The 25,278-nt window shown below is 36.6% G+C and overlaps 1 protein-coding gene across 5 annotated transcripts in view; it reads right to left on the bottom strand.

The window, feature by feature from the left end:
* NBAS (neuroblastoma amplified sequence) overlaps nt 1-25,278 on the bottom strand; it is a 339,068-nt gene that overhangs the window by 211,267 nt on the left and 102,523 nt on the right. For all 5 annotated transcript variants that reach the window (XM_029231716.1, XM_029231717.1, XM_029231719.1 and 2 more), the window contains one exon: nt 6,464-6,547. In XM_029231716.1, coding sequence (XP_029087549.1) covers nt 6,464-6,547 — 84 coding nt within the window. The remainder of the gene's footprint in view (nt 1-6,463; nt 6,548-25,278) is intronic.

The following is a 25,278-nucleotide window of genomic DNA, read 5'->3' as shown; positions in this document are numbered from 1 at the left end:
GGGAAAACATCACAGGGATCACAAATTATGAGGAGTTCTTACGAGGACAATCCTGGCCAATTGCCTTCAATGGTTAAGAACTAAAAAAATAAATCAATAAGTAAAAAATAAATAAAATATCCCTTACGGATATTCATTCATCTAAAGTAAGTCAGTAAATGACAAGTGGTATAATTATTACTATTACAAGGCAATGGGCTTCAGAGTCAGAACTGAGGTGCAATTCCTTCACTGAAAGCTGTGAAACCTTGCATAAATTAGTTAAAACTCATCAAAGATTCATTTTACTCATATCAAAAATGGGAATAATACCATGCAAGAATATTCAAAATAATATAGATAAAGTACGCAGAGAACGCTGTCTGGCCCGGAGCAGGTACTTAATTTTTACTTACAGGTATTATTTCCATTGGAATTACTAGCACTTATAATATATGACCAGACCCAAAGCTGACAAATATTTGGGTGTTTAATCAACATGACTTAGACAACCTACTGTGCTTACAACTGGTAGTCCTTTACTTAACTAGACTCACAACCGTCATTAACATTCTGACCACAGTGATTCTTCCCCATCACTGCCACATAAAAGTCACATCCCTTCCCCTGAAATCTTCCCATTTCAGGGAAAAAATACCCATAAGCAACTTTGAGTTCCTTTGATACTTTTTTCAGTCCTTATCTATTTCCCTCAGCACTGTTTCACAGAATTTAACCATTTTCTCCTTCTAGAAACATGCTTGTCTTTCGTTCCAGCATGTCATACTGTCGTGCCATACTGTCCAGCTATACAGGTCCCATCTTTCTGGCTGCTCCTTTTCAGTCTTCTTTGCTAGAATATCCTCCTCCAGCTGACCATTAAGTACTAGCTCTTCCAAATTCTCCAGCTCTCCTGTCTTCTCACTATACTCTCTCTAGGTCTCCCCTTCAATGCTACGATATAAATTGACCACCATATTTTTACGCCTAACCCAGACTTCACCTGAAAGCTCCAAAATCGTCCTTCTATATGCTCTTAGATGTTTCTCAGGCATTTCAAACGCAACAACATCAAAACTGAATTCACGGGCTTCCCTGGTGGTGCAGTGGTTGAGAGTCCGCCTGCCGATGCAGGGGACACGGGTTCGTGCCCCGGTCCGGGAAGATCCCACATGCCGCGGAGCGGCTGGGCCCGTGAGCCATGGCCGCTGAGCCCGCGCGTCCGGAGCCTGTGCTCCACAACGGGAGAGGCCACAACAGTGAGCGGCCCGTGTACCGCAAAAAAAAAAAAAAAAAAAAAAAAAACCGAATTCACGATATCGCGAGGTAATACGTTGTTTTATAAAACAGAAACATGATTATATCATCCCCATGCCTCCTTTTGTAGCTTGTCATCTGCCTTAAAATATTCTAGCCTCACCTTGATTCCAATGTCACTTTTGTCCTGTATACTTCAACAATCCAGGTCTTATTTTCAGCCCTTAAAGGGGGCCTCACCTTGAGCCTTTCAAATGGTCTTCCCTCTGCTTAGAACACTCCCTCCCCTCATTTGCCAAACTCACCCTCTGCTAAGCTAAATCCTATTCATCCTTCAAGCCTCAGATTTCATACCACTTCCCAGGGAAAACCTCCTTGACCTCCACCAAGTTTAGGTCTCCCTATTACGTGCTCCCAGTGGCCCCTGCACTTCTCTTTCAAAACACGCATCACACTGGTAATTTAGAGCAGCAGCACCTTTCCTGCGAGGTTATATACTTCATGAGTACAGAGGCTGCATGTTTTTCTTCCTCCAGTATTCTTGAATCTAGCAGAGGACAGAATTAATTACAGTAGACCCTTGAACAACATGGGTTTGAACACTGTGGGTTCACTCACATACAGGTTTTTTTTTAAAGTAAATACCGTAGTACTACGCCATCTGTGGGTGGCTGAATCCACGGATGGGGAACCATGGCTATGGAGGGAGGGCCGATTATAAATGACAGGCAAACCTTTGAGTTCACAGAGGGTCGGCACCCCTAACCCCTGCGCTGTTCAAGGGTCAACTGTAAATGAAAAGGCCACGAGATATCCTATAACCACCCTTGTAGATACAGAGAGTCTGGTGGTTGCCAGACATAGGGGTACAGGGTGGAAGTAATCGTCGGGGGAGGTGGGGGAGGCAATAAAATCAATGGATTAAAAAAAGGAATGTCCTGGGAAAGCTTGTATCATCTTCAAAAGCATCTTTTCTTCTGTCAAACGTTTCCTAGCTTTTCATTTTTATAGTTTTAGGAGTTCCAGCGCAGCAAGTTTTGCTTACAACTTAGCTTGCTGTGCTTGGTCTGAGAAGAAATGCCCTTACTCCTTTCATCTCCTTGTTAGCATCATAAAAAGGCACAGGCTAAGGAGAACTGGGAAGCATCAGGTGAAGGAACAGGGCTACTCTGTCGAAAGCACCATCTTAAACTGAGAGAACTGTGGGCAACGGTATCACACACCTTCCCTCCGCCATATCCACTGGCATCAACCTCCCACCTTTTCCAACTTATATCCATCCTCTATCTCTCATTACAACTGGCAATTGCAGACTTCTAGTTAAATAGGGCTGATACATACCATGCATTAAGCTCCACTTTTTCCTGAAACTCTACTGAAATGACAGTAGAAGATTTTTAAAGGGGCGAGGGGGTCACATAAACACTCAAGGAGGAACGGAGTATATGGAGTAAAAAGAAACTAAACCATTATCTTGCACTGAAGCAAGTCCACAGATAATGGCCAGAACTAAAAAATTCAAGGGGTAGCTAAACAATTATGTTACTCAGAGATTGGAGTAAATATCAGAACAATCCTTTAAAAGAAGTGAAAGTAGTTACTCCTGGAGAGCAGGATATAAGGAAGGGGAACAAAGGAGTATGGGTTTTGGTTGTTGCTTTTTTTTTTAAACAAGATTTGCAGAAACTTTTAAACCTTTAATCTATTTGCAACTATATACAACTTTAATAAAAATTTTCAAAAAATATTTTTTAAAGGCAAATAATAGCAAAAACACAGGAGGACATTCAATTGCTGTTACAATAAAAGCCATCAGAGAGAAAAAGGTAACTAAGAGTTACATATTCTATTGACTCAGATATCAAAAGTGAAAGATACACAATGAAGGGAAACTGCCAACATTAGTGCTAACATGAAGAAAGCTTCCAAATTTCACTTGCAGGAAAGCTTCCAAACTCATTCTATGAGGCCATCATCATCCTGATACAAAAACCAGACAAAGATACCACTAAAAAAGAAAACTACAGGCCAATAACGCTGCTGAACTTAGATGCAAAAATCCTCAACAAAATACTAGCAATTCAAATCCAACAATACATTAAAAGGATCATACACCATGATCAAGTGGGATTTATCCCAGGGATGCAAGGATTCTTCAATACCTGCAAATCAATCAGCCTAATGCACCACATCAACAAATTGAAGCATAAAAACCATATGATCATCTCAATAGATGCAGAAAAGATTTCTGACAAAATTCAACAACCATTTATAATAAAAACTCTCCAGAAAGTGGGCACAGAGGGAACCTACCTCAACATAATAAAGGCCATATACGACAAACCTACAGCTAGCATCATACTCAATGGTGAAAAGCTGTAAGCATTTCCTCTAAGATCAGGAACAAGACAAGGATGCCCACAATCACTACTTTTATTCAACACAGTTTTGGAAGTCCTAGCTATGACAATGAGAGGAAAAAAGAAATAAAAGGAATCCAAATTGGAAAAGAAGAAGTTAAACTGTCACCGTTTGCAGATGACATGATACTATACATAGAGAATCCTAAAGATGCCACCAGAAAACTACTAGAGCTCATCAATGAATCTGGTAAAGTTGCTGGCTATAAAATTAATGCACAGAAGTCTCTTGCATTCCTATACACTAACAATGAAAAATCAGAAAGAGAAATTAAGGAAACACTCCCATTTACCACTGCCAACAAAAAGAATAAAATACCTAGGAATAAACCTACCTAAGGAGACAAAAGACCTGTACTCTGAAAACTATAAGACGCTAATGAAAGAAATCGAAGAAAACACAAACAGATGGAAAGATATACCATGTTCTTGGATTGGAAGAATAAATATTGTCAAAATGACTATACTACCCAAGGCAATCTACAGATTCACTGCAATTTCTATCAAATTACCAATGGCATTTTTCACAGAACTAGAACAAAAAAATCTTAAAATGTGTATGGAGACACAAAATACTCCAAATAGCCAAAGCAATCTTGAGAAAGAAAAATGGAGCTGGAGGAATCAGGCTCCCGGACTTCAGACTATACTACAAAGCTATAGTCATCAAAATAGTATGGTACTGGCACAAAAACAGAACTATAGATCACTGGAACATGACAGAAAGCCCAGAAATAAACCTGGGCACCTGTGGTCAATTAATCTACAACAGAGGAGGCAAGACTATACAATGGTGGGCAGTCTCTTCAACAAACGGCGCTGGGAAAACTGGACGGCTACATGTAAAAAAATGAAATTAGATGATTCTCTAACACCATACACAAAAATAAGCTCAAAAGTGGATTAAAGACCTAAATGTGAGACCAGACACTATAAAACTCCCAGAGGAAAACATAGGCAGAACACTCTCTGCCATAAATCGTAGCAATACAATACCTTTTCTGATCTGTCTCCCAGAGTAATGGAAATAAAAACAAAGATAAACAAATGGGACCTAATTAAACTCAAAACCTTTTGCACAGCAAAGGAAACCATAAACAAAATGAAAAGACAACACACAGGTTGGGAGGAAATATTTGCAAATGATGTGACCGAGAACAGATTAGTCTCCAAAATCTACAAACAGCTCATGTGGCTAAATCTCATCAAAACAAACTACCCAATCAAAAAATGGACAGAAGATCTAAATAGACATTTTTCCAAGGAAGACATAGAGATGGCCAAGAGGCACAAGAAAAGATGTTCAACATCGCTAACGAGTAGAGAAATGCAAATCAAAACTACAATGATATATCACCTCACACCAGTCAAAATGGCTATCATCAAAAATCCACAAACAGTAAATGCTGAAGAGGGTGTTGAGAGAAGGGAACCCTCCTACACCGTTGGTGAGAGTGTAAATTGGTACAGCCACTATGGAGAACAGTATGGAGGTTCCTTAAAACACTAGAAACAGAGCTATCATATGACCCTGCAATCCCATTCCTGGGCATATATCTGGAGAAAAACATGGTCCAAAAGGATACATGCACCCCAATGTTCACTGCAGCACTGTTTACAATAGCCAAGCCATGGAAGTAACCTAAATGTCCATCGACAGAGGAATGGATAAAGAAGATGTGGTACATATATACAATGGAATATTACTCAGCCATAAAAAAAGAATGAAATAATGCCATTTGCAGCAACATGGATGGACCTAGAGATTGTCATACTGAGTGAAGTAAGTCAGACAGAGAAAGAGAAATATCGTATGATATCACTTATATGTGGAATCTAAAAAGAAATGATACAAATGAACATATTTACATAACAGAAACAGACTCACAGACTTAGAGAATGAACTTATGGTTACGGGGTGGGGAGGAAGGGTGGAGGAAGGGATAGTTAAGGAGTTTGGGATTGACATGTACACACTACTATATTTAAAAAGGATAACCAACAAGGACCTACTGTATAGCACAGGGAACTCTGTTCAGTGTTATGTGGCAGCCTGGCTGGGAGGGGAGTCTGGGGGAGAACGGATACATGTATATGTATGGCTGAGTTGCTTTGCTGTGCACCTGAAACTATCACAACATTGTTAATCGGCTCAACTCCAATATAAAATAAAAAGTTAAAAAAATTTTTCACTTGCAATGACCGTACTACTGGTTAGGGCTTTTATTTAACATTTATCAGACAGATAGTTCATACACACAGTTTTTAAAAAATCCAAAGGCATAAGATGATTCATATCAAATGTAAAACGAGCAGGGAGTATTCCCCAGACTTTGAGGAGTGCGGGATAAAGGGGTTCCAATGCTCCTCATCAGGAATTTCAGCCCCACACCTCATCTCCCACCCCCTTCTGTGCGACCTGATGCCTCCATGTTCTTTCCATGGCTAAGTCGTATAAAAGTGAAAATTAAAACTGAATCAAGAACAAAATTGCACACATATCATAAAAACAACTACGAAAAATATACCTGTATATGTCAAAGAGTAAAAAGGAATACCCCAAAATGAAAAGAGTTGTTCTACAAGGACCACTTGTAGAATAATTCCTTTGGAGCATTTAACATTTTTCCATTAAAAGAATTTTTAACATACCTTGAGTAAAGTCAAGTTTTTAAAAAAACTTCACTCAAACTCTCAAGCTGGGCCACCATCAAATAAATGACCATCCACCAACACCACCTGCACAGGGCCTTCTATTCATCCAACCCGCAAAGAAATGAAGAGCTTTCACGCTGGTTCTTTCTTACCTGCACTCCAACTCCTCACACCAATCTTTATCTCGGTGTTTATGTTCATGCCAAGGAATGATCATCAAGGAGTCACCGTCATAACTTAAAATTAAAAAAAAAAAAAAGCGTAAGTATTTAAAATACACATTACCTCAATGGCTGGCAACACAAGGAACATGACGCAAAAGTATCCCTATAACCTTAAACCTACAAGATTCCTGTTTATGGTATGATAAGTGGTACATGATACATATCACATACAATATGTAAATTAAAAATACCAAATTGCTGATTTCTCTTTGATCATAAAATGGTTCAAAAGAAAAGAAAAATTCAAAACAAAAAATTTGGCATGGGTATGTTTTCATTCACACATTCTAAAATACTTATCAAAAGTCCATATTTTATGTTCTTAATGCTAACATAAATGGTCCCTTGCCCTCAAAAAGCTTATAATCTAACTTGCTGTGATCACAGAAATGTTCTCTAACTGTGCTATCCAATACAGTAACCACTAAGCTACATGTACCTATATTAACCACTTGAAATGTGACACTGATACGAAGAAAGAAACCTTTAATATTATTTCATTTTAATTAGTTTTATTTAAAATTTAAATAGCCACATGTGGCTGGTGGCTCCTATATTGGACAGCCTCGACCTAGAGGACAGGTAATAGCCACAGTGAAGAAATAACTCTGCAGGTAAAAAAATATCACTAACAAATGACAGAAGGAGAGTCTAAGAGGAAAAGACAAGTCCTCATTGGATGGAATTAAGAATAAATTAAAAAGGAAGAGTCAGGTAAAGACAGTAGAGTAACACAGCAGAGCAATGTGCTACGCACCAGGAGACAAGGGAAACATAAATGCATCCACCTGTTAACCATCTACGCAGTCTTTCGCACATGACTTTCTAAAGTGAAGCACTTCAAACATTACCTCTAAAGTACCTTTTAGTCCTAATATTCCCTAAATCCATGAAAACAATGGAAATATCCTGAATTAAGAATGAAGACAAAAATTCTAAAAACAAATTTCAATTGCTTTGTTTTTACAGTTCAATAAAACATCTTATCTCATATTTGAGAATCAACAGTAGCACTTCCGAAAATTTATCATAGCCCCAGAGAAAGGACTGCACTTTTGTACATTATGAGGTTATGTTTTGCAATTTCTTATCTTACTAAGTTATGAAACATGACTTGCACAAAAAATACTTCATAAGCGTTTAGAAATTATGTGACTAAAGAGATTAGTCTTCACGTAAAAGGGAACAGGAGACCACCGGGCGGGGCGAGTTACAAGGAAAAGAGAAGCTAAAAAGATCTGGAAATGAGCAGGGCTAATTCATCTACCAACAGCATCCCCTTTAAAGTCATTACCATTGGTGCAAAGTATCCGAATTCAAAGTTCCCCATTAGATATTCACAATAAGAAATGTATTACATCATATTTTTAAAACACAGTATTTTACCTGCTTTTTAGCTAGCATGTAATGTCCTAGCAAACTATGTACCAGAGATACATTTTTGAAGGCCTGTGAGTTCACAGGTTAAACTGCAGAGTCATGCAGACGATTACAGTGTTCACTATGGGTGCCCCTGTCACACTACTTCATTTGTCACCAAGTAAAAACTATTTTATTTTCTTCCACATCAGTAACTCATATTTTACCACAGATCACTGAAAAGTAGAAAATATAACATTTGGATACAATGATGATAATAATGCTCACTCTTCCAACATGAAAATAAATTGTACCAATGGACTGAGGAACAAGGAAAAAAAAATAACACACCAAACTATTCCTGCCTTTTCTAATTAAAGCAGACACGGTTCCACAAGCTATACAAAATGTTTTCCAAAAAATTAAGAAAAATGTTATCTCAAGTTGAGATTTGTATCTTCTATACCAAGTACGTATTAGATACAAGGATCATTACTAAAATGATTAGTAATGGTGTGAGTCTCTCAGCAAAATAACATTTATTTGGTATTTGAAGACCAGAAAATTGTAAAACTTTGTCAAGCTTCAGTAAACAGAAATGGGTAAGAAAACATGCCTATTTTTATCAAAACACACATTAAAGACAAGTTCTGCTCTGAGGCTCACTCCAAAAAGTAGGCCTAATAGAGTCCCAAGTTAATGATGCATTTTTGCTGCATTTTCAAGGCACAGCACAACTAAACGTTTCAACATGTTTCTAAATGTGCTGATCACCACTGATTTAATGATAAGAATACTAGTAGTAATATAAAAGGAACGATCAGCAATAGCATAATCTTTAATATTTATTGATCTCTCGCTACGGACCAGACAGGATGAAATGCATGTAATATATAATACCTAATCTAGTCCTACCTAACGTAGGTGATATTATCTTCCTCGTATTATAATGAGAACACTGAGGCCCGGGTTAACTTGCCCCTCCTCATAAAGTCAATAAATGACAGAGCTAAGGATTCAAATACAGCTCAACAGTTAGAATCCGAAGCTTACCCTTCTGGCTAGTAGATGGCCACCAGGTTAGACAGACGTACCAGTCAGATTGTGCACAGCAGGGAGAGGGCAATATGAACCTTCCCAAATCTTAATTCACACGACCCAATAAGGACCTTTTACATGCATATCTGAAGGACACATTTAAACTGAGCTATAAAACCAATCTCGACACCATTAGATCACTAGTACTAGTCTCATGAACCTAAATTCTACCAAATATGGCTTCATCATCAAAACTTACATAAAAAATTAATTTACATTTGGTAGTGTATATATGTCCATGCCACTCTCTCACTTTTTTCCAGCTTACCCTTCCCCCTCCCCGTGTCCTCAAGTCCATTCTCTAGTAGGTCTGCATCTTTATTCCCATCCCATCTTCATGAAAATTTTTTCTTTTTTAGATTCCATATACATGTGTTAGCATACGGCATTTGTTTTTTCTCTTTCTGACTTACTTCACTCTGTATGACAGATTCTAGGTCCACCCACCTCACTACAAATAACTCAATTTCGTTTCTTTTTATGGCTGAGTAATATCCCATTGTATATATGTGCCACATCTTCTTTATCCATTCATCTGTCGATGGACACTTAGGTTGCTTCCATCTCCTGGCTATTGTAAATAGTGCTGCAGTGAACATTGTGGTACATGACTCTTTTTGAATTATGGTTTTCTCAGGGTATACGCCCAGTAGCGGGATTGCTGGGTCGTATGGTAGTTCTATTTCTAGTTTTTTTAAGGAACCTCCATACTGTTCTCCATAGTGGCTGTATCAATTTACATTCCCACCAATAGTGCAAGAGGGTTCCCTTTTCTCTACACCCTCTCCAGCATTTATTGTTTGTAGATTTTTTAATGACGGCCATTCTGACTGGTGTGGGGTGATATCTCATTGCTGTTTTGACTTGCACTTCTCTAATGATTAATGACGTTGAGCATTCTTTCATGAGTTTCTTAAGGGCAGAATTTTTGCTTGTTTTGACTATTGCCGTATCCTCAAAGCTAAAATAGTGCCTGACATTTAGCAGGCTCTAAAATAATGTGGCAACGGAATTAATTAACTGACAGCACAGCAAAGGTTTTTTTAGAGTGATCTCACGAGTATCACAAAAATTCAAAATTGGAATAGAGCAATAAAAGGACTTACAGATACGTCAAGGAGGTATATTTATATGGAATCTGTAGATCTGACAGTGAGAACAAGAATACTTTCCTGATATAGATTATTATCCCGATGAAAGAGCAAGCTATACTGGTGATAGTATACAGCTACAATCTAGATTATTTAACATGTCATATTACACTTATGGGGGAAAAGTGATTTCAGAATACATATTTTCCAAAATCTGACCATTTTTTACACTTCAAACTAATTGATTAGTTCTATCATTACCATCTTTAATATACCCATATTTTAGCTACTTATTCTTTCATAAGGTAAACAGAATGATGGAATGCTTAATAAAATTCAGAGGAAAACGTTTTCATTAATTCTGTTCCCAACAAAAATATTAGCCATGTAAATTAATCACTAAGTGGATTAGGTGAAAATGTGGTTAAAAAAACCTAGAAAACATAACTGTTCCTTCTAAAGAACTGTAGAAAGTTTGGTTAGTTGCAAAACTTACACTTTGAATCTAAAGTTCTATAAACACCAAATAACATTTACATACTCTTTTTTTTTTTTTTGGCGGTACGTGGGCCTCTCACTGTTGTGGCCTCTCCCGTTGCGGAGCACAGGCTCCGGATGCGCAGGCTCAGCGGCCACGGCTCATGGGCCCAGCCGCTCCGCGGCATATGGGATCTTTCCGGACCGGGACACGAACCCGTGTCCCCCGCATCGGCAGGCGGACTCCCAACTACTGCACCACCAGGGAAGCCCTTTACATACTCTTTATTTCACCTTTTTCTTCTCTTGTTTCTATTTTGCTAGGGAAGACTTAGAAATTAAATGCATCATCCCCACTAAAAAAATGAAGTACATGGTAAACTTAAATTATCTCTTTACAAAATAATGGCTGCTTTTGCTTAATTTGAGGATTCTTTATATTACAGCCCTGCTCATTGTTTTATGGCAAACAATAAGCTTTGCCAGTTTCATCTGAAGGTTACATTTATCTGTCAGCAGAAAAGGAATGACTATAACAAGTCCTATTATGTTCAACTATTCTCTCACCAATTATTTCCCACACTAAATATAAATGTTTTATTTCAAAGAAATTTTATCAGGAATAAGCTTACAAAAAGTTCTTTTATTCGTGTTCTATGCCTTGGAAACAAAAGGCTAAACAGACAGCGTATTTCTACTAATTGCCACCTTTCATGCACTGGTTTTAAGATGTGAAGTTATATTTATTTCTGTTATTTAGCATAGAAGAAAATGTTCTGGAAAAGATAGGACAAAAAATAATAATAATTTGGGCCTACGTGTATAACTACATGTGATTACCATCACTGAATAAGTCAAACTTGATCGGAAACTCAAGGGGAAACCAATTAAAAAGCTAGTTATCACTCAGAACACCAAGTTTGAAAGAAAAAATTTAAAGACATCAGAGTTCTCCTCCAGTTCAATGGGATTCAATTTCATTAATAAGTGACTTAGAAAATACAGAATCAGCTAATAAGATATCCTGAAACTTACCAGTATTCTCAGATGTTAGCAATGTGTAAAAGAGAAACAAGAGTAAAAAAACAAAAAAAAAACAAAAAAAAAAAACCCACCACACTAAGATTTGACTTCTCCTCCACTAATTTAATCTCTGGGACCCAGCTGCCTCATCTATTAGTAAATACTGTAATATTACGTGCCCAAAATGAAGATGGGACTAGAGCAATGTTTTCTTGAATTCTAATCCAGAATAACTAGAGCGTGCTCTTAGAAGTCTAACCTCTGTGTCAGAACTGTGATACCACCCTGCAGAAACACGTAATCTTGACCAAGCTATCCAATGTGCCTGTGCTTCAATTTCCCCATTAGTGAAATAGGGATAAGAATCTCAATTGGGGAAGGATCAAATTAGAACATATAAAGCCTTCAGAACCGTACCTCGTATACAGTAAAAGTTCATCCATCATAAAAACCATCAATATTATTAATGCCACCAAGAAGGTTTTTCATGTGTAGTGAAATACAGGACATATGTGACTGACTGTCATTTCAAGATCTACTTTATGATAGATAGTAACACCATATTAAGAATCATAGCAATGATTATACTTACAAATGCCTAACAATGGCAATAAACTCTGCTGACATCATACCGGGTATAAGGCACCTGGCCAATGCAACAAATAGTAACAAGAGAATTTGAGGAGCTGATTTACAAGGTAGTAATAAGTAACATTTTCCACAAGGCATCATCTCTCTCCCAAATGCTTACAATCAACTTTGATAATAAATATTTAACCATGAGCAAAGGATGATTTGATTATTTCTAAGGAAAACTAGTCGTAAAATCATTAAAGTTTAAGGGAAAGGCACAAACTCCAACAGAGAACCACTGAAGAAATTTCCAGAAAAGTTAGTTATAAATAATTGAGAAAGGACGCTATTCGCATAGGTGTTTAATGTCAACAAAACAAGGGGCAAAGGATGAATAGAGACATCAATGATATGAAAACTCCCCCCCAATACCACTACCACTATCACCCGCCCCTTGAACAAATGACTAATTTTGAAGAAGAGACACTGAAGGTCCTCAGAAAAATGAAGAATACCTATCCTCACTACAAGGAAAGTCACTAGGGAAAAAAAGGCATTCTCAAACCCAGTTTCAACAGCCTATACTTAAATAAGAATAAGCTAAAATGAATAACATCTTTAAAAAAATCAAACAAAACATTTATATAATAATTTTTATGACTGGGGAAATCAAGATGGCAGAGAAGTAAGGTGCTGAGCTCACCTGCCCTACGAACTCATCAGAAAAACATCTATACATCTACAGGTGGAGCAACTCTAGCTGAAAACACCCTGGAGACTAGAAAAAAGTCGCTTCTATTTACAACCAAGGCTGTAAAAAAAGATGCACACAGAGGTGGGCAGGAAGGGAGAAGAGATCAGGTCGGAACCTGTGTCCCTAGAAGGGGACACAGAAGAGGAAGGGGATATCAGAGAGTCAGGGATCCTCCCTAGGGAATGAGGGATTTGAGATACATGTTAGACAACCCAGCCCTGTGGTCCCACACCAGGAAGACAAGTCCCCTTAACTGTATTGAAAATCAGTGGGACTTACTTACTTAGAAACTGAGATATAAAATACAACCTCAAAAGCACAAAACATGGAGAGGGGATGAAAAAACGTGGATCTTTTTGAATGTGTCTGAACTTAAATGACTACCAGTTTGAAAAAAAGTAGATATAGCTATAGGTCAACATATATGAACCGCAGGGTAACTACAAATCAAAAACCTAAAACAGATACACAAAATCTAGAGAGAAAGGAACACAATTATAACGCTAAAGGGAATAGACTAAAAGAAGAAAAGAACAGAGAAGAACTATAAAAAACAACCAGAAAACAAGTAACAAAATGGCACTAAGGGTATACCTATCTGTAGTCACTTTAATTGTCAATGGACCAAATGCTCCAATCTAAAGATACAGAGTGAAGCAACAAGGACCTACTGTATAGGAGAGGGAACTATATTTGATATCTGGTAATAACCTATAATGGAAAAGAATCTTAAAAAGAATATACATATGTAGGTAAACAATCACTGTGCTGTACACCTGAAGCTAACACAACATTGTAAATTAACTATACCTCAATTTTTTAAATGGTTTCAAAAAAAAAAAGATATAGGGTGACTGGATAAAAAAAAAAAAGACATACCTATATGTTGCCTGCAAGAGACTTCAGAGCTAAAGATGCACACAGACTGAAAGGGAGAGAATGGAAAAAGATATTCCATGTAAACGGAAACAAAAGGAAAGCTGGTGTAGCAAACTCTTATCAGACAAAGTAGGCTTTAAAATGAAGTCTATAACAAAAAGACAAAGAAGGGCACCACGTAATAATAAAAGGGTCAATCGAAGAAGAGGATATAACGTGTGTAAACATATATGCACCTAACATGGGAGCACCTAAATATATAGAGCAAGTATTAATAGACATAAAGGGAGAAATTAACAATAATACAGTAACAGTAGGGGAATTTAACCCACCACTTACATCAAGGGACAGATCATCCAGACAAGAAAAAGAAATAAAAGGCATCCAAAATGGAAGGGAAGAAGTAAAATTGCCACTATTTGAAGATGACATGATACACATATAGAAAAGCCTAAAGTCTCCACCAGAAAAACTATTAAAACGAATGAATTCAGTAAAGTTGCAGGACACAAAATTAATAGACAGAAATCTGTTACTCTTCTATACACTAATAATGAACTATAAGAGAAAGCAAGAAAACAATTCTGTTTAAATTTCACCAAAAAGAATAAACACCTAATAAATAAACTTAACCAAGGAAGTGAAAGATGTACACTCTGAAAACTATAAAACACTGATGAAGGAAATTGAAGATGATAACAAGAAAGGAAAGGTATCCCATGTTTACGTATTAGAAGAATTAATACTGTTAAAATGTCCATATTATCCAAAGCAATCTACAGATTTAACGCAATTCCTATCAAAATACCCATGACGTTTTTTACAGAACTAGAACAAATAATCCTAAAATTGATATGGAACCAAAAAAGACCCTGAATAGCCAAAGCAATCTTGAGAAAAAAGAACAAAGCTGGAGGTATCTTGCTCCCTGACTTCAGACTATACTATAAAGCTACAGTAATCAAAACAGTATGGCACTGGCACAAAAACAGAAACAAAGATCCACAGAACACAACAGAGAGTCCAGAAATAGGCCCACACACATATGGTCAATTAATCTTCGACAAAGGAGGCAAGAATATACAATGGGAAAAAGACAGACTCTTCAATAAGTAGTGCTGGGAAAACTGGACAGCTACATGTAAAAGAATAAAATTAGAACATTTTTTCACACCATATACAAAGAAAAATGCAAAATGGATTGAAGACCTAAATGTAAGACTGGAAACCATAAAACTCTTAGAATAAAACATAGGCAGGACACTCCTTAACATAAATCATTGCAATATTATTTTGGATTTCTTTTGGAGAGGCAAGATAGGGGTAGAGGATTAAAAGGTACAAACTACTACTATTTATTACATAACTACTTTATGTAATAAATAAGATATATGGATATATTGTACAGATAGGGAATTTAGCCAAAATTTTATAGTAACTTTAAGTGGATTATAGTCTATAAAAACACTGAATTACTATGTTGTATGCCTGAAACTAATATAATATTTTAAATCAACTATACTTTAATTTTTAAATATTTCCTTATATTGTTTCATTTCACCATCAAAGAATCATTTGAATTAAGATATGGTCTTGCTATCTCAGTAAAAATATCATTTGAATTCTCTAAAACCCATCATTGCATTAAATAAGAAAACAATATTTTAAAAAATAATAATAATTTTAATTTAATACTAATTTAATAATACTTTTTCCATTCAGCATTTGGTGTTATACACATAACAAATATGTATAAATGTACCTTTTTCATTTTTATTTATTTTTCTGATGATTTTCATATTTATAATGCTGTACCTATGGAAAATACGGTCTTCAAAAATTAACCTATGCACCCATGGTCAATTAATCTACAACAAAGGAGGCAGGAATTTACAATGAAGAAAGGACAGCCTCTTCAATAAGTGGTGCTGGGGAAACTAGACAGCTATATGAGAAAGAATGAAATTAGGACATTCTCTAACACCATATACAAGAATAAATTCAAAATTAATTAAAGACCTAAATGTAAGACCGAATACTATAAAACTCCTAGAGGAAAACATAGGCAGAACACTCTTCGACATAAATCACAGCAATTTTGGATCCATCTCCTACAGCAATGGAAATAAAAACAAAACTTTTTTAAATGGGACCTAATTAAACTCCAAAAGCTTTTACACAGCAAAGGAAACCATAAACAAAACAAAAAGACAACCTACAGAATGGGAAAAAATATTTGCAAATGATGCCACTGACAGGGATTAATTTCCAAAATACACAAACAGCTCATATAGCTCAAAAACAAAAACAAAAAATCCAATCAAAAAATGGGCACAAGATCTAAATAGACATTTCTGCAAAGCAGACATACAGATGGCCAAAAGACACATGAAAAAATACTCAGCATCCCTAATCATTAGAGAAATGCATATCAAAACAAAAATGAGGTATCACCTCACTCCGGTCAGAATGGCCACCATCAAAAAGTCTACAAATAATAAATGCTGGAGAGGGTGTTGAGAAAAAGGAACCCTCCTACACTATTGGTGGGAATGTAAATTGGTACAGCCACTATGGGGAACAGTATTCAGGGGCCTCATATATCTAAAAAGAGGGCTCCCCTGGTGGCGCAGTGGTTGAGAGTCCGCCTGCCGATGCAGGGGACACGGGTTCGTGCCCCGGTCCGAGAAGATCCCACATGCCGCAGAGCGGCTGGGCCCGTGAGCCATGGCCGCTGAGCCTGTGCATCCGGAGCCTGTGCTCCACAACAGGAGAGGCCACAACAGTGAGAGGCCCGCGTACCGCAAAAAAAAAAAAAAAAATCTAAAAATAGCTCTACCATATGATCCAGCAATCCCACTCCTGGGCATATATCTGAAGAAAACCATAAGTCAAAAAGATACATGCACCCCAATGGTCACTGCAGCACTATTTACAATAGCCAAGACAAGATGCAACCTAAATGTCCATCAACAGATGAATGGATAAAGATGTGGTGTGTGTGTATACACACACACACACACACACACACACACACACACACACACACACACACTGGAATATTACTCAGCCATAAAAAAGAATGAAATAATGTGATTTGCAGCACACATTATTTGAATGGATGGACCTAGAGATTATCATACTAAGTGCAGTAAGCCAGACAAAGACAAATATCATATAATATCACTTATATGTGGATGATAATGATATAAACGAACTTATTTACAAAACAGAAATAGCCCCACAGACAGAGAAAACAAACTTATGGTTACTAAAGGGGAAAGGTGGGGGAAGGATAAATTAGGAGTTTGGAATTAACATATACACACTACTACATATAAAACAGATAACCAACAAGGACCTACTGTATAGCACAGGGAACTATACTCAATATTTTGTAATAACCTACAAGGAAAAAGAATCTGAAAAAGAATATATATATGTATGGATCACTTTACTATACACCTGAAACTAACACAACATGGTAAATCAATTTAAAAAAACAATGGGCTCAACTTAAAAGTGGTGAATTACAATTTTCATTTATAGTAATCAACCAAACTTTATATTCGAGGTTCCCAGTACTTCATTCAGTGAGGGAGAATACATATTAAATGTGATGATACTGAAAGATCTGAGGTATAAGAGTCAAATAAGAATCGATGAAGAATATCTTCACACCGGGTAGGCCCAAAACTACATGTCCACAATTATCAAAAGGGATGTATCGATAATAGGAGAGAAATCCAATCCATTTCACTCTGTGCTCTGTGTTACTTAGACTGACCCAGAACCAGCAGAGAGAATAACGGTAAGGCCCTTATTTCATGTTACTTCAAGACAACAAGACCCACAACAAAGATAAAAGTATATGACAACTGAATTTATCAGCTGTAAAACTAATGAAATATACCAAAATGTTCATGAATTGTATCAATGTACATTATAAACCCTGACCATATATAAGGTTGTACTGCTAAGAGTTTGAACAGAAGGATTAGAGAGGAAAAGAAGAGGTTTTTTTTCTCCTTTTTATTCATATCACCAAATAAAGCAGCATAAATAATGCCCATGCAGATCCCAAGCCACAGCAAGATTGATTTCCTCATGGTCACCCTTCAAAAATCCCTGCATATTCCTACTTACAGACCTGTACTAAATGGACATTTCACACACCATCTATAAAGCTATCCAACGTTGTCCAGTCTATAGCTGACACTTATAAAATGCTTATAATGTGTGAGAACAACTATAAAGTTCTAAGCTATTACACACACACACACACACACACACACACACACACACACAAATTCAGCAATCCTGAGAGACAGACAATATCCTTTCCCATTTTACCGTAGAGGAGACAAAGACACAGAAACGTTTACTTAGTAACTCGTCCGAAGTCTCACAACTAAAATGCTGCAGCTGGGATTTGAAGCCAGGCAGTCTGTTTCCAGAGCCTGTGCTCTCAGACACTATGATGTCCTACTTATCTGAACCCCACCTCTCCCAGCTCAAATTCCCACTTTTCTCAGAAGATTCTATGACCATTCCAGGCACTGCTTTCTTCCTGTTCTAAATTCTCACTACTAATAACTGCACAATTCATCTGGCATTTACTCTTACTTAACCTTAAGAAAATATACATAAGGTGGTACATTTGTCTCATGTTTTCATGAAGCTCTTTAATTTCCTAGTACATATTTTGTATCCCCACTAAAAGTAAATTTTTTCCTTTCTTGTAAATATTCCTTTGCATCCACCACAACTCCTAGCGGTGTTACATGCATAGCAATAATATATCATCATTTTAACTAAATTTATATAAATGCATTATTTCATTTAATCCTCAAACACCCCATAAGTTAAATATTATGATTATAAATTTGCAGGTAAGTAAACTCTATGAGCTCAAAAATCATCATTGACTTACTGAATGAATAAATGATTCAATGATCAACAGAAACAGATCCACTGATATTCTTTTAATTCTAAAAGCAGAGCTCTCAAAAACAAATAACAAGAAAACTCTTAAGAACTCGAAATATAAGATTTAGTCGAGATATAAATGAACAATAAATGAAAAATATAAAAGTCAATTTAGGAGGAAGACTACATACCTAAGACTGTGTAGCCAACTCTTTCAGCACTTATCTCACTGCTACTGTAATTATCTGTATACATGTCTTCCAGAGAATGAGCACTTTACACCCTCAGCACCTAACTTAAAGAAGGATCTCAACAAAATGATTAAATCAAGTAATTAATTAGATAACTTCTTTAAGAAAGGAAGCACTGTGACTCTAACTTCTGAAAAACTCTTCAAAGAGAAAAATGTGTACTTCAGAAACCAAGTTGTATAACGGCAGTAAGAAGAAAAATATGTGGATATAAGATACATGAAAAGAAAAAAGAAAGAAAGCACAGTAACCTAATCTAAATGGGTAGAAAAGTAGTATGATTCACGGCAGGCATAGTTACAATTTTATCTTTAACTGTGTCAATCAATGTAGTGTTCATTAAAGGAAAAAAACTGAAACCTTCTCTGCTGTTCCCAGATCAAGCAGCTTACCAGACTTTCTTCCAGATTACTAAACCCTGCATGTATTTCTGTTACTGCTGTCAGTGCACTGAATTACAGTTATCTGCGTCTTGCTCCTTTACTAAACTGTAAGCTCCTTCAAAGCTTGAGTCATTTTTATATCCTTCGTTCAATACCTGGCATGCATTTAAACCTCACTAAATATTTAATGGATGAATGGATGACGGACAGACTGAAAGACAGATGGATAAATCTGAATAAATGAAAAAACGAAAACTCCCCGAAAACCACAGGGGTATTTACATCTCAAGATCAATATGCTTTCCCTGTAAGTGAAGGTTCTGATAATGCACCTGAGGTTTATTCAAAAGTTTCTGATTTAAAGTTTCTAAAATGAACTGTAGGACTCCCTATCGCGCAGCCATGACATTAGCAACATTGCAATACTGCAGACCACAGTTGACTCTTGGCCTGCATGTAGGAGCATAGATAAGCACAAAGAGATGTGGAATGTCCTAAGCTTTCAATAAACAAAGAGGCATAAAAGACTGTTTGCTCTGAGATACAAGTCTATTTACAGCCTTTTCATCATGCGTCTTCTAAGTCTAGGCCAAATTACACTGCAGACTGACAATAACCACGACTGAAGAAATGAAAACCCCAGAAATAAAGAGGGGGAGGCTCTGGTGTCAATTCCACAGGTTGTGATTGGGAAGACAATGGTGTATGTGCCTGCAGTGCTAGTTATTCTAACACATCTCTACTGCTGATGAGCTTCAAAGTTAAACTAGACACAGTAGGAAGAGAATGAAAGCAAAACACTGGAGAATTTGAAGGAAATGAGTCTCATTTTTTAATACAGATTCTTAACTATGTAATAAACACTCATTCACAAAATCAGAGACAGGAAGTACAGAAAGTGATCTGGGAATTGACCCTGGAAGAAAAACAAAGTCCAAATTATCCACAAGGAAAACAATAACAAATAAATACCTCTATATCTGCATTGCTAGATCATGTTCTATAATTTTCAGATTAGAGAAACACATACAGATTAATTTACCCCATTAAAAATTCAGAAACCTATTTAGATCAACTGTATAGCTGATCTAAGCTAACCTTCTAGTATACACAGTAAGGTAGCTGGTGAAACTCAGAGGTGTAATTGAATAAACCAACAGAATTGGGGAAAGGACAAAGCATGTTCCATAACAACTGAGATACAAACTTTACTAATGAGATGAATAAACCTAAATGTCTGGCATCCAATAAAAAATACAAGGTATGCAAAAAAGTAAGAAATTATGGCCCATAACCAGGAGAATAATCAATTTCCAAGAAACACCAATAACATGATAAGGAAAGACATAGAAAGTAAAGAAGACCCAAATGTAACTCCTAGGAATAAAAAATTCAGCAGCTAAGATGAAAAACACACTGATGGGGCTTCCCTGGCGGCGCAGTGGTTGAGAGTCCGCCTGCTGATGCAGGGGACACGGGTTCGTGCCCCAGTCCGGGAAGATCCCACATGCCTCGGAGCGGCTGGGCCCGTGAGCCATGGCCGCTGAGCCTGCGCTTCCGGAGCCTGTGCTCCCCAACGGGAGAGGCCACAACAGTGAGAGGCCTGCGTACCGCAAAAAGCCAAAAACAAACAACAAAAAAGAAACATTTGACAAAAGCTATATATACACTAAAATAATGATGCATTTAAAAAAATTTTTTTTAATAATTTCAGGACATATTTCTTCCCTAATACCTCTAAAATTTTTTCCCTGAAAGCAGGGTAATAATCCCTTTTCTGAAGCGACCTTTTTTTTTTTTTTTTCCCGGTACGCGGGCCTCTCACTGTTGTGGCCTTCTCCCTTTGCGGAGCACAGGCTCCAGACGTGCAGGCTCAGCGGCCATGGCTCACGGGCCCAGCCGCTCCGCGGCATATGGGATCTTCCCAGACCGGGGCACGAACCCGTGTCCCCTGCATCAGCAGGCGGACTCTGAACCACTGCGCCACCAGGGAAGCCCTAATCCCTTTTCTGCTTATATCATAGACATGCTATGAGAATTGTATATGAATCATAAAATTCATTTGTAAATTTTTTTTAAAGTTTCATAATCATGAAATGTTTGTCGAATACAGAGCAAATGAATTAGTAAATCATTACACCTTCATTTCTTTAGTATAATACTTCTGAGGACCAAATACATAACAAATACCAACATACTTTCCAAGGTCCATAAAAATTACTCTAAAAAAATATTTGTTTCCACTTTCATAATCAATAAAATTGCCCTAAATCTATTTTGCTGCTTTAAATAAATAGAAAGACAAGAACTAATCAAGTCAAAATCTAAGATGCCCACAGTGCCGGCAGACATGCAAAGCAATTCTCCCACTGCCAGCCCCAGACCCTGCTCCCAGACAAGGGAGGCTCTTAGGCCTTTCCTTTCCTATCCAACCACCAGGTTATTCTTGGATTCAGAAACTGCCAACTTACCCCATTTTGTAGCATGCTGCCTGCACGCCTCTCTCTAATGACAGTCACCGCAGAAGGCCACATACTTATTTCAAGCCTAGAATATAAGCCAATTTATTGTTCTTTGCTCATAGCAGTTCAGAAATAAACTGCACATACGGGAATTGAATTTTGGTTAGGTAACTAATCAATTTTTCAATTTTGAAGGGTAAAGAAACACTTTTATGTTTCCCTTGCGAATCAAAAAAGTGAATGCAATGCCCCAATCTTTCCATAATTATTTCATCATCCAGGCTATAGTTTAGGTGATATTTCATTACAACAACAACAAAAAAACATATGGTGCAAATAGAATGCCCAATAAAAACTGCTTTTTAAACGTTTCAAGGAAGAAAAAAGAGACCTTTATGATCAGGACTGGGCTACATAAAAACATGAGTAAAAAAAGATTCATAATTGTTTACTGGAAAACCTCTGCACTAATTCATTTTCAATTAACAAGTTAATTGGGAACATCTTTTGTACTCTGTGACTAAATGATATCATATATGTGAGGACTAAGTAGGTGAAACAACTTCAGGTTAAATATTTATTCAGATGACTCTTTCCTATTCAAACTTCCCAGCATCAAAAACACACTCAACCTTCAAGGCCTAGATCAAACTTCACCTCTGCCAAGAAGGCTTTCCTGGCTTACCTCCTTTGTAACAGAAAGTAATCTCTCCCATCTCTAAAGCCATTTATACTCCTCCTATGACACATATTTTAACTTTATGGTAGTTATATCTATAATTAACCTGTCTGATCTTCCCTACTAGATTCTAATTTATCTGTGGACAGGGACCACATCTGACTCGTATACCTATCTACCTATTTAATATAATATAATATATTATATATATAATATAATAGTCCCTAAATTTTTATTGAAATAACACAAAATTTTATAGATTCATTCACCTTCTTTAGACTGTTCTTTCAATGAAAATGAAATAGTATAAAGCAATTTAGAAATGCTTCAATTTTAAAATCAGTTTCACATGTACTCATGATTAATTATGAATTTCACTGAAGAAGTTAAAATTCAAAAACCAACATCTGCTTCACAAGAAACACTACAGTAACATGCTTCTTATGGGAGAGAAACTTCCAGAATATCCTTAAAACTATGAAACTAAGCCAACAGTAATTGATCCTGGTACTGTTTTCTGTTGCCTTTCAAGGAAAAAAAAAAAAAAAATCAACCAAACAATAACTTACCTTCTGAATCGAAAGCTGCCTAGAGTCAATGAAAAAGATAGTTCAAATTATTTCAACTCTGAAAAAATCACAAACTAATGTAAAATATCAAAACATCACTAATTTGAAACTCGAAGTGTAGGAAAAAGTAAACTCCTATCTACCTTTCAGGTGTGAAGAATGGGAATAATGTCATCTGATCTTTTTCAAGGTAAATTCTTTATTTGATTTATATGATTTAAGTTAAAAGGTATATTAATTTGACCTAGATCAAGTCTGTCCTACTGAAAAATCTAATAAAATGCATATTGATGTTTTGCTTTTATGACATAAATTTTATGTTGTTGTAGTAACAGAAAAAGTCTCCATATTTGGCTACTCAAATCCAAGATTTAGAAAACAAAGTATTAGATGTGGTATTAGAAGTTCCCTTCATTTGGATGCCCTCTTCATCATCGAAAGACAAAGAGAAGGCTCTCCACAAGGAGTCAGGCAACAATGGTGAGGTAACATCCCGTCCTGAACTAGAACCCATCTTTGTCCTTTACCTTATTTAAGAAATACTTTTGCAGCATAAACAGAAACATGGCCCACAGGTGGCCAGCCACTCTAAGTCTTATTTGTGATATTAATTTTACTAAAAGCATATTATGCCTGGAGGACATCATGCCAGTCACAAAAAGACAAATACTGTAGAGTGAAATTCATAAAACGAAAAGTAAAATGGTGGTTGTCAGGGGCTGGGGTGAAAGAAAAATGGGGAGTTGTTATTGAATAGGTACAGAGTTTGTTTCCCAAGATAAAAAGGGTTCTGGAAATTGAGTGCACAACAATGAATGTACTTAACACTACTGAACTGCACACTGAAAAATGGTTAAGATGGTAAATTTTTATGTATTTTACAATTTTAAAAAAATTTTTAATAAAATAAAAAGTATATCAAGGCCAAATGGTCCTAATGGTCCCTATGCTTAACACAGAGTCAAAAATAGACAACGCCAAAGATATGATCCAGAAATACACTAAAGATATATATATATTCACTCTGAAGACGACTGTAGACCACAACTAGTATATTACCTTACTTTCAGTAGGAAAAGTCAGACAGGTTTCCTTTATAGATTGTTTCAGAAAGAATGCTTCTGAGTCCATTTTATTTACTTTGCTACATCGACCCCTTGTGTTTTCCAAATTTCTTCACATAACTACCATTCGTTCATCCAACAGTCATTAACCATCATTGCATTCATCAGTATATTCATAGCACCTGATTGTAAGATAATGTTAGTCTGGTCATAAAAAACAAAACAAAACAAAACAAAACGTGCCACGGGATACTAGCAGCCTCTAAAAACAAAAATATCCTCCAAATTTGTCACCCAAAGGCCTTCTAGTTTTGGGGGAGTGACAAAGACTTATCAATGAGGAGAAAAGGATGCAAAGCTTATTTACCCAATGAAAAATGAAAATGGGAAAATTCTTGGGGACCCTGGATTTTCTGTTGCATTACCAAGCGGGGTAGAGAGGCACCAAAGGGACAAAGGCCTGAGAAAAGCAGAAATGATTTAGGGTTAGCAAGGGAATAAAATACCAGGGACAAACACACGAGTTAAAGTATGCACAGCACAAAGAGGGCCTGGGTCTGCAAGTCACAGGGAGGAAACTTCTGCTGGTTGGCTTGTCACACAATTTATCAGACTGTTTTGCAAGGTTTTTCTAAATGAAGGCGGGGTAAGTGCTTTTTACACTCTAGGATAATAGCACTTTCTGAATACGAGACTAGGTATGAGAATATGAAACGACTATAAACAGACCTAATATTAGGTTGACATCATATTCTATTTAAACAACTGGTGACTTAAAAGTTTTCACTCAGCCACTTCTTATTTTCAGCCTTAATGATATGTCACATAAATTACTGTGGAACTAAAGGTAGTGAATGGTCAGAAGTCAGTCAGCAAATAATACAAATAATCGCCAACTCAGAAAAGAAAATGGAAACGTCTAAGACACATTTTCATAGTTCACACAAGCACAGCCCATCTGTGTATTATAGCACGCTTTTCACAGTCAAAATTTCAATCATCAAATAATCTAAACTTAGATATTCACAAGGAAACAAACTGCCAAGTTACTATAGAAACAGTTTTTCAAGGATGATGAAAAGAATGAGGTGTTCTGGATACTCTATTTCCATCAACAGAGGTTTGCTACTTATACTATAAAATGCTTTAAAT

Source organism: Monodon monoceros, unplaced genomic scaffold, assembly GCF_005190385.1.
Source record: "Monodon monoceros isolate NGI ecotype Baffin Bay Population unplaced genomic scaffold, NGI_Narwhal_1 Super_Scaffold_19, whole genome shotgun sequence".
Classification (NCBI taxonomy): domain Eukaryota; kingdom Metazoa; phylum Chordata; class Mammalia; order Artiodactyla; family Monodontidae; genus Monodon; species Monodon monoceros.
This window is presented reverse-complemented; position numbering and strand designations above follow the sequence as displayed.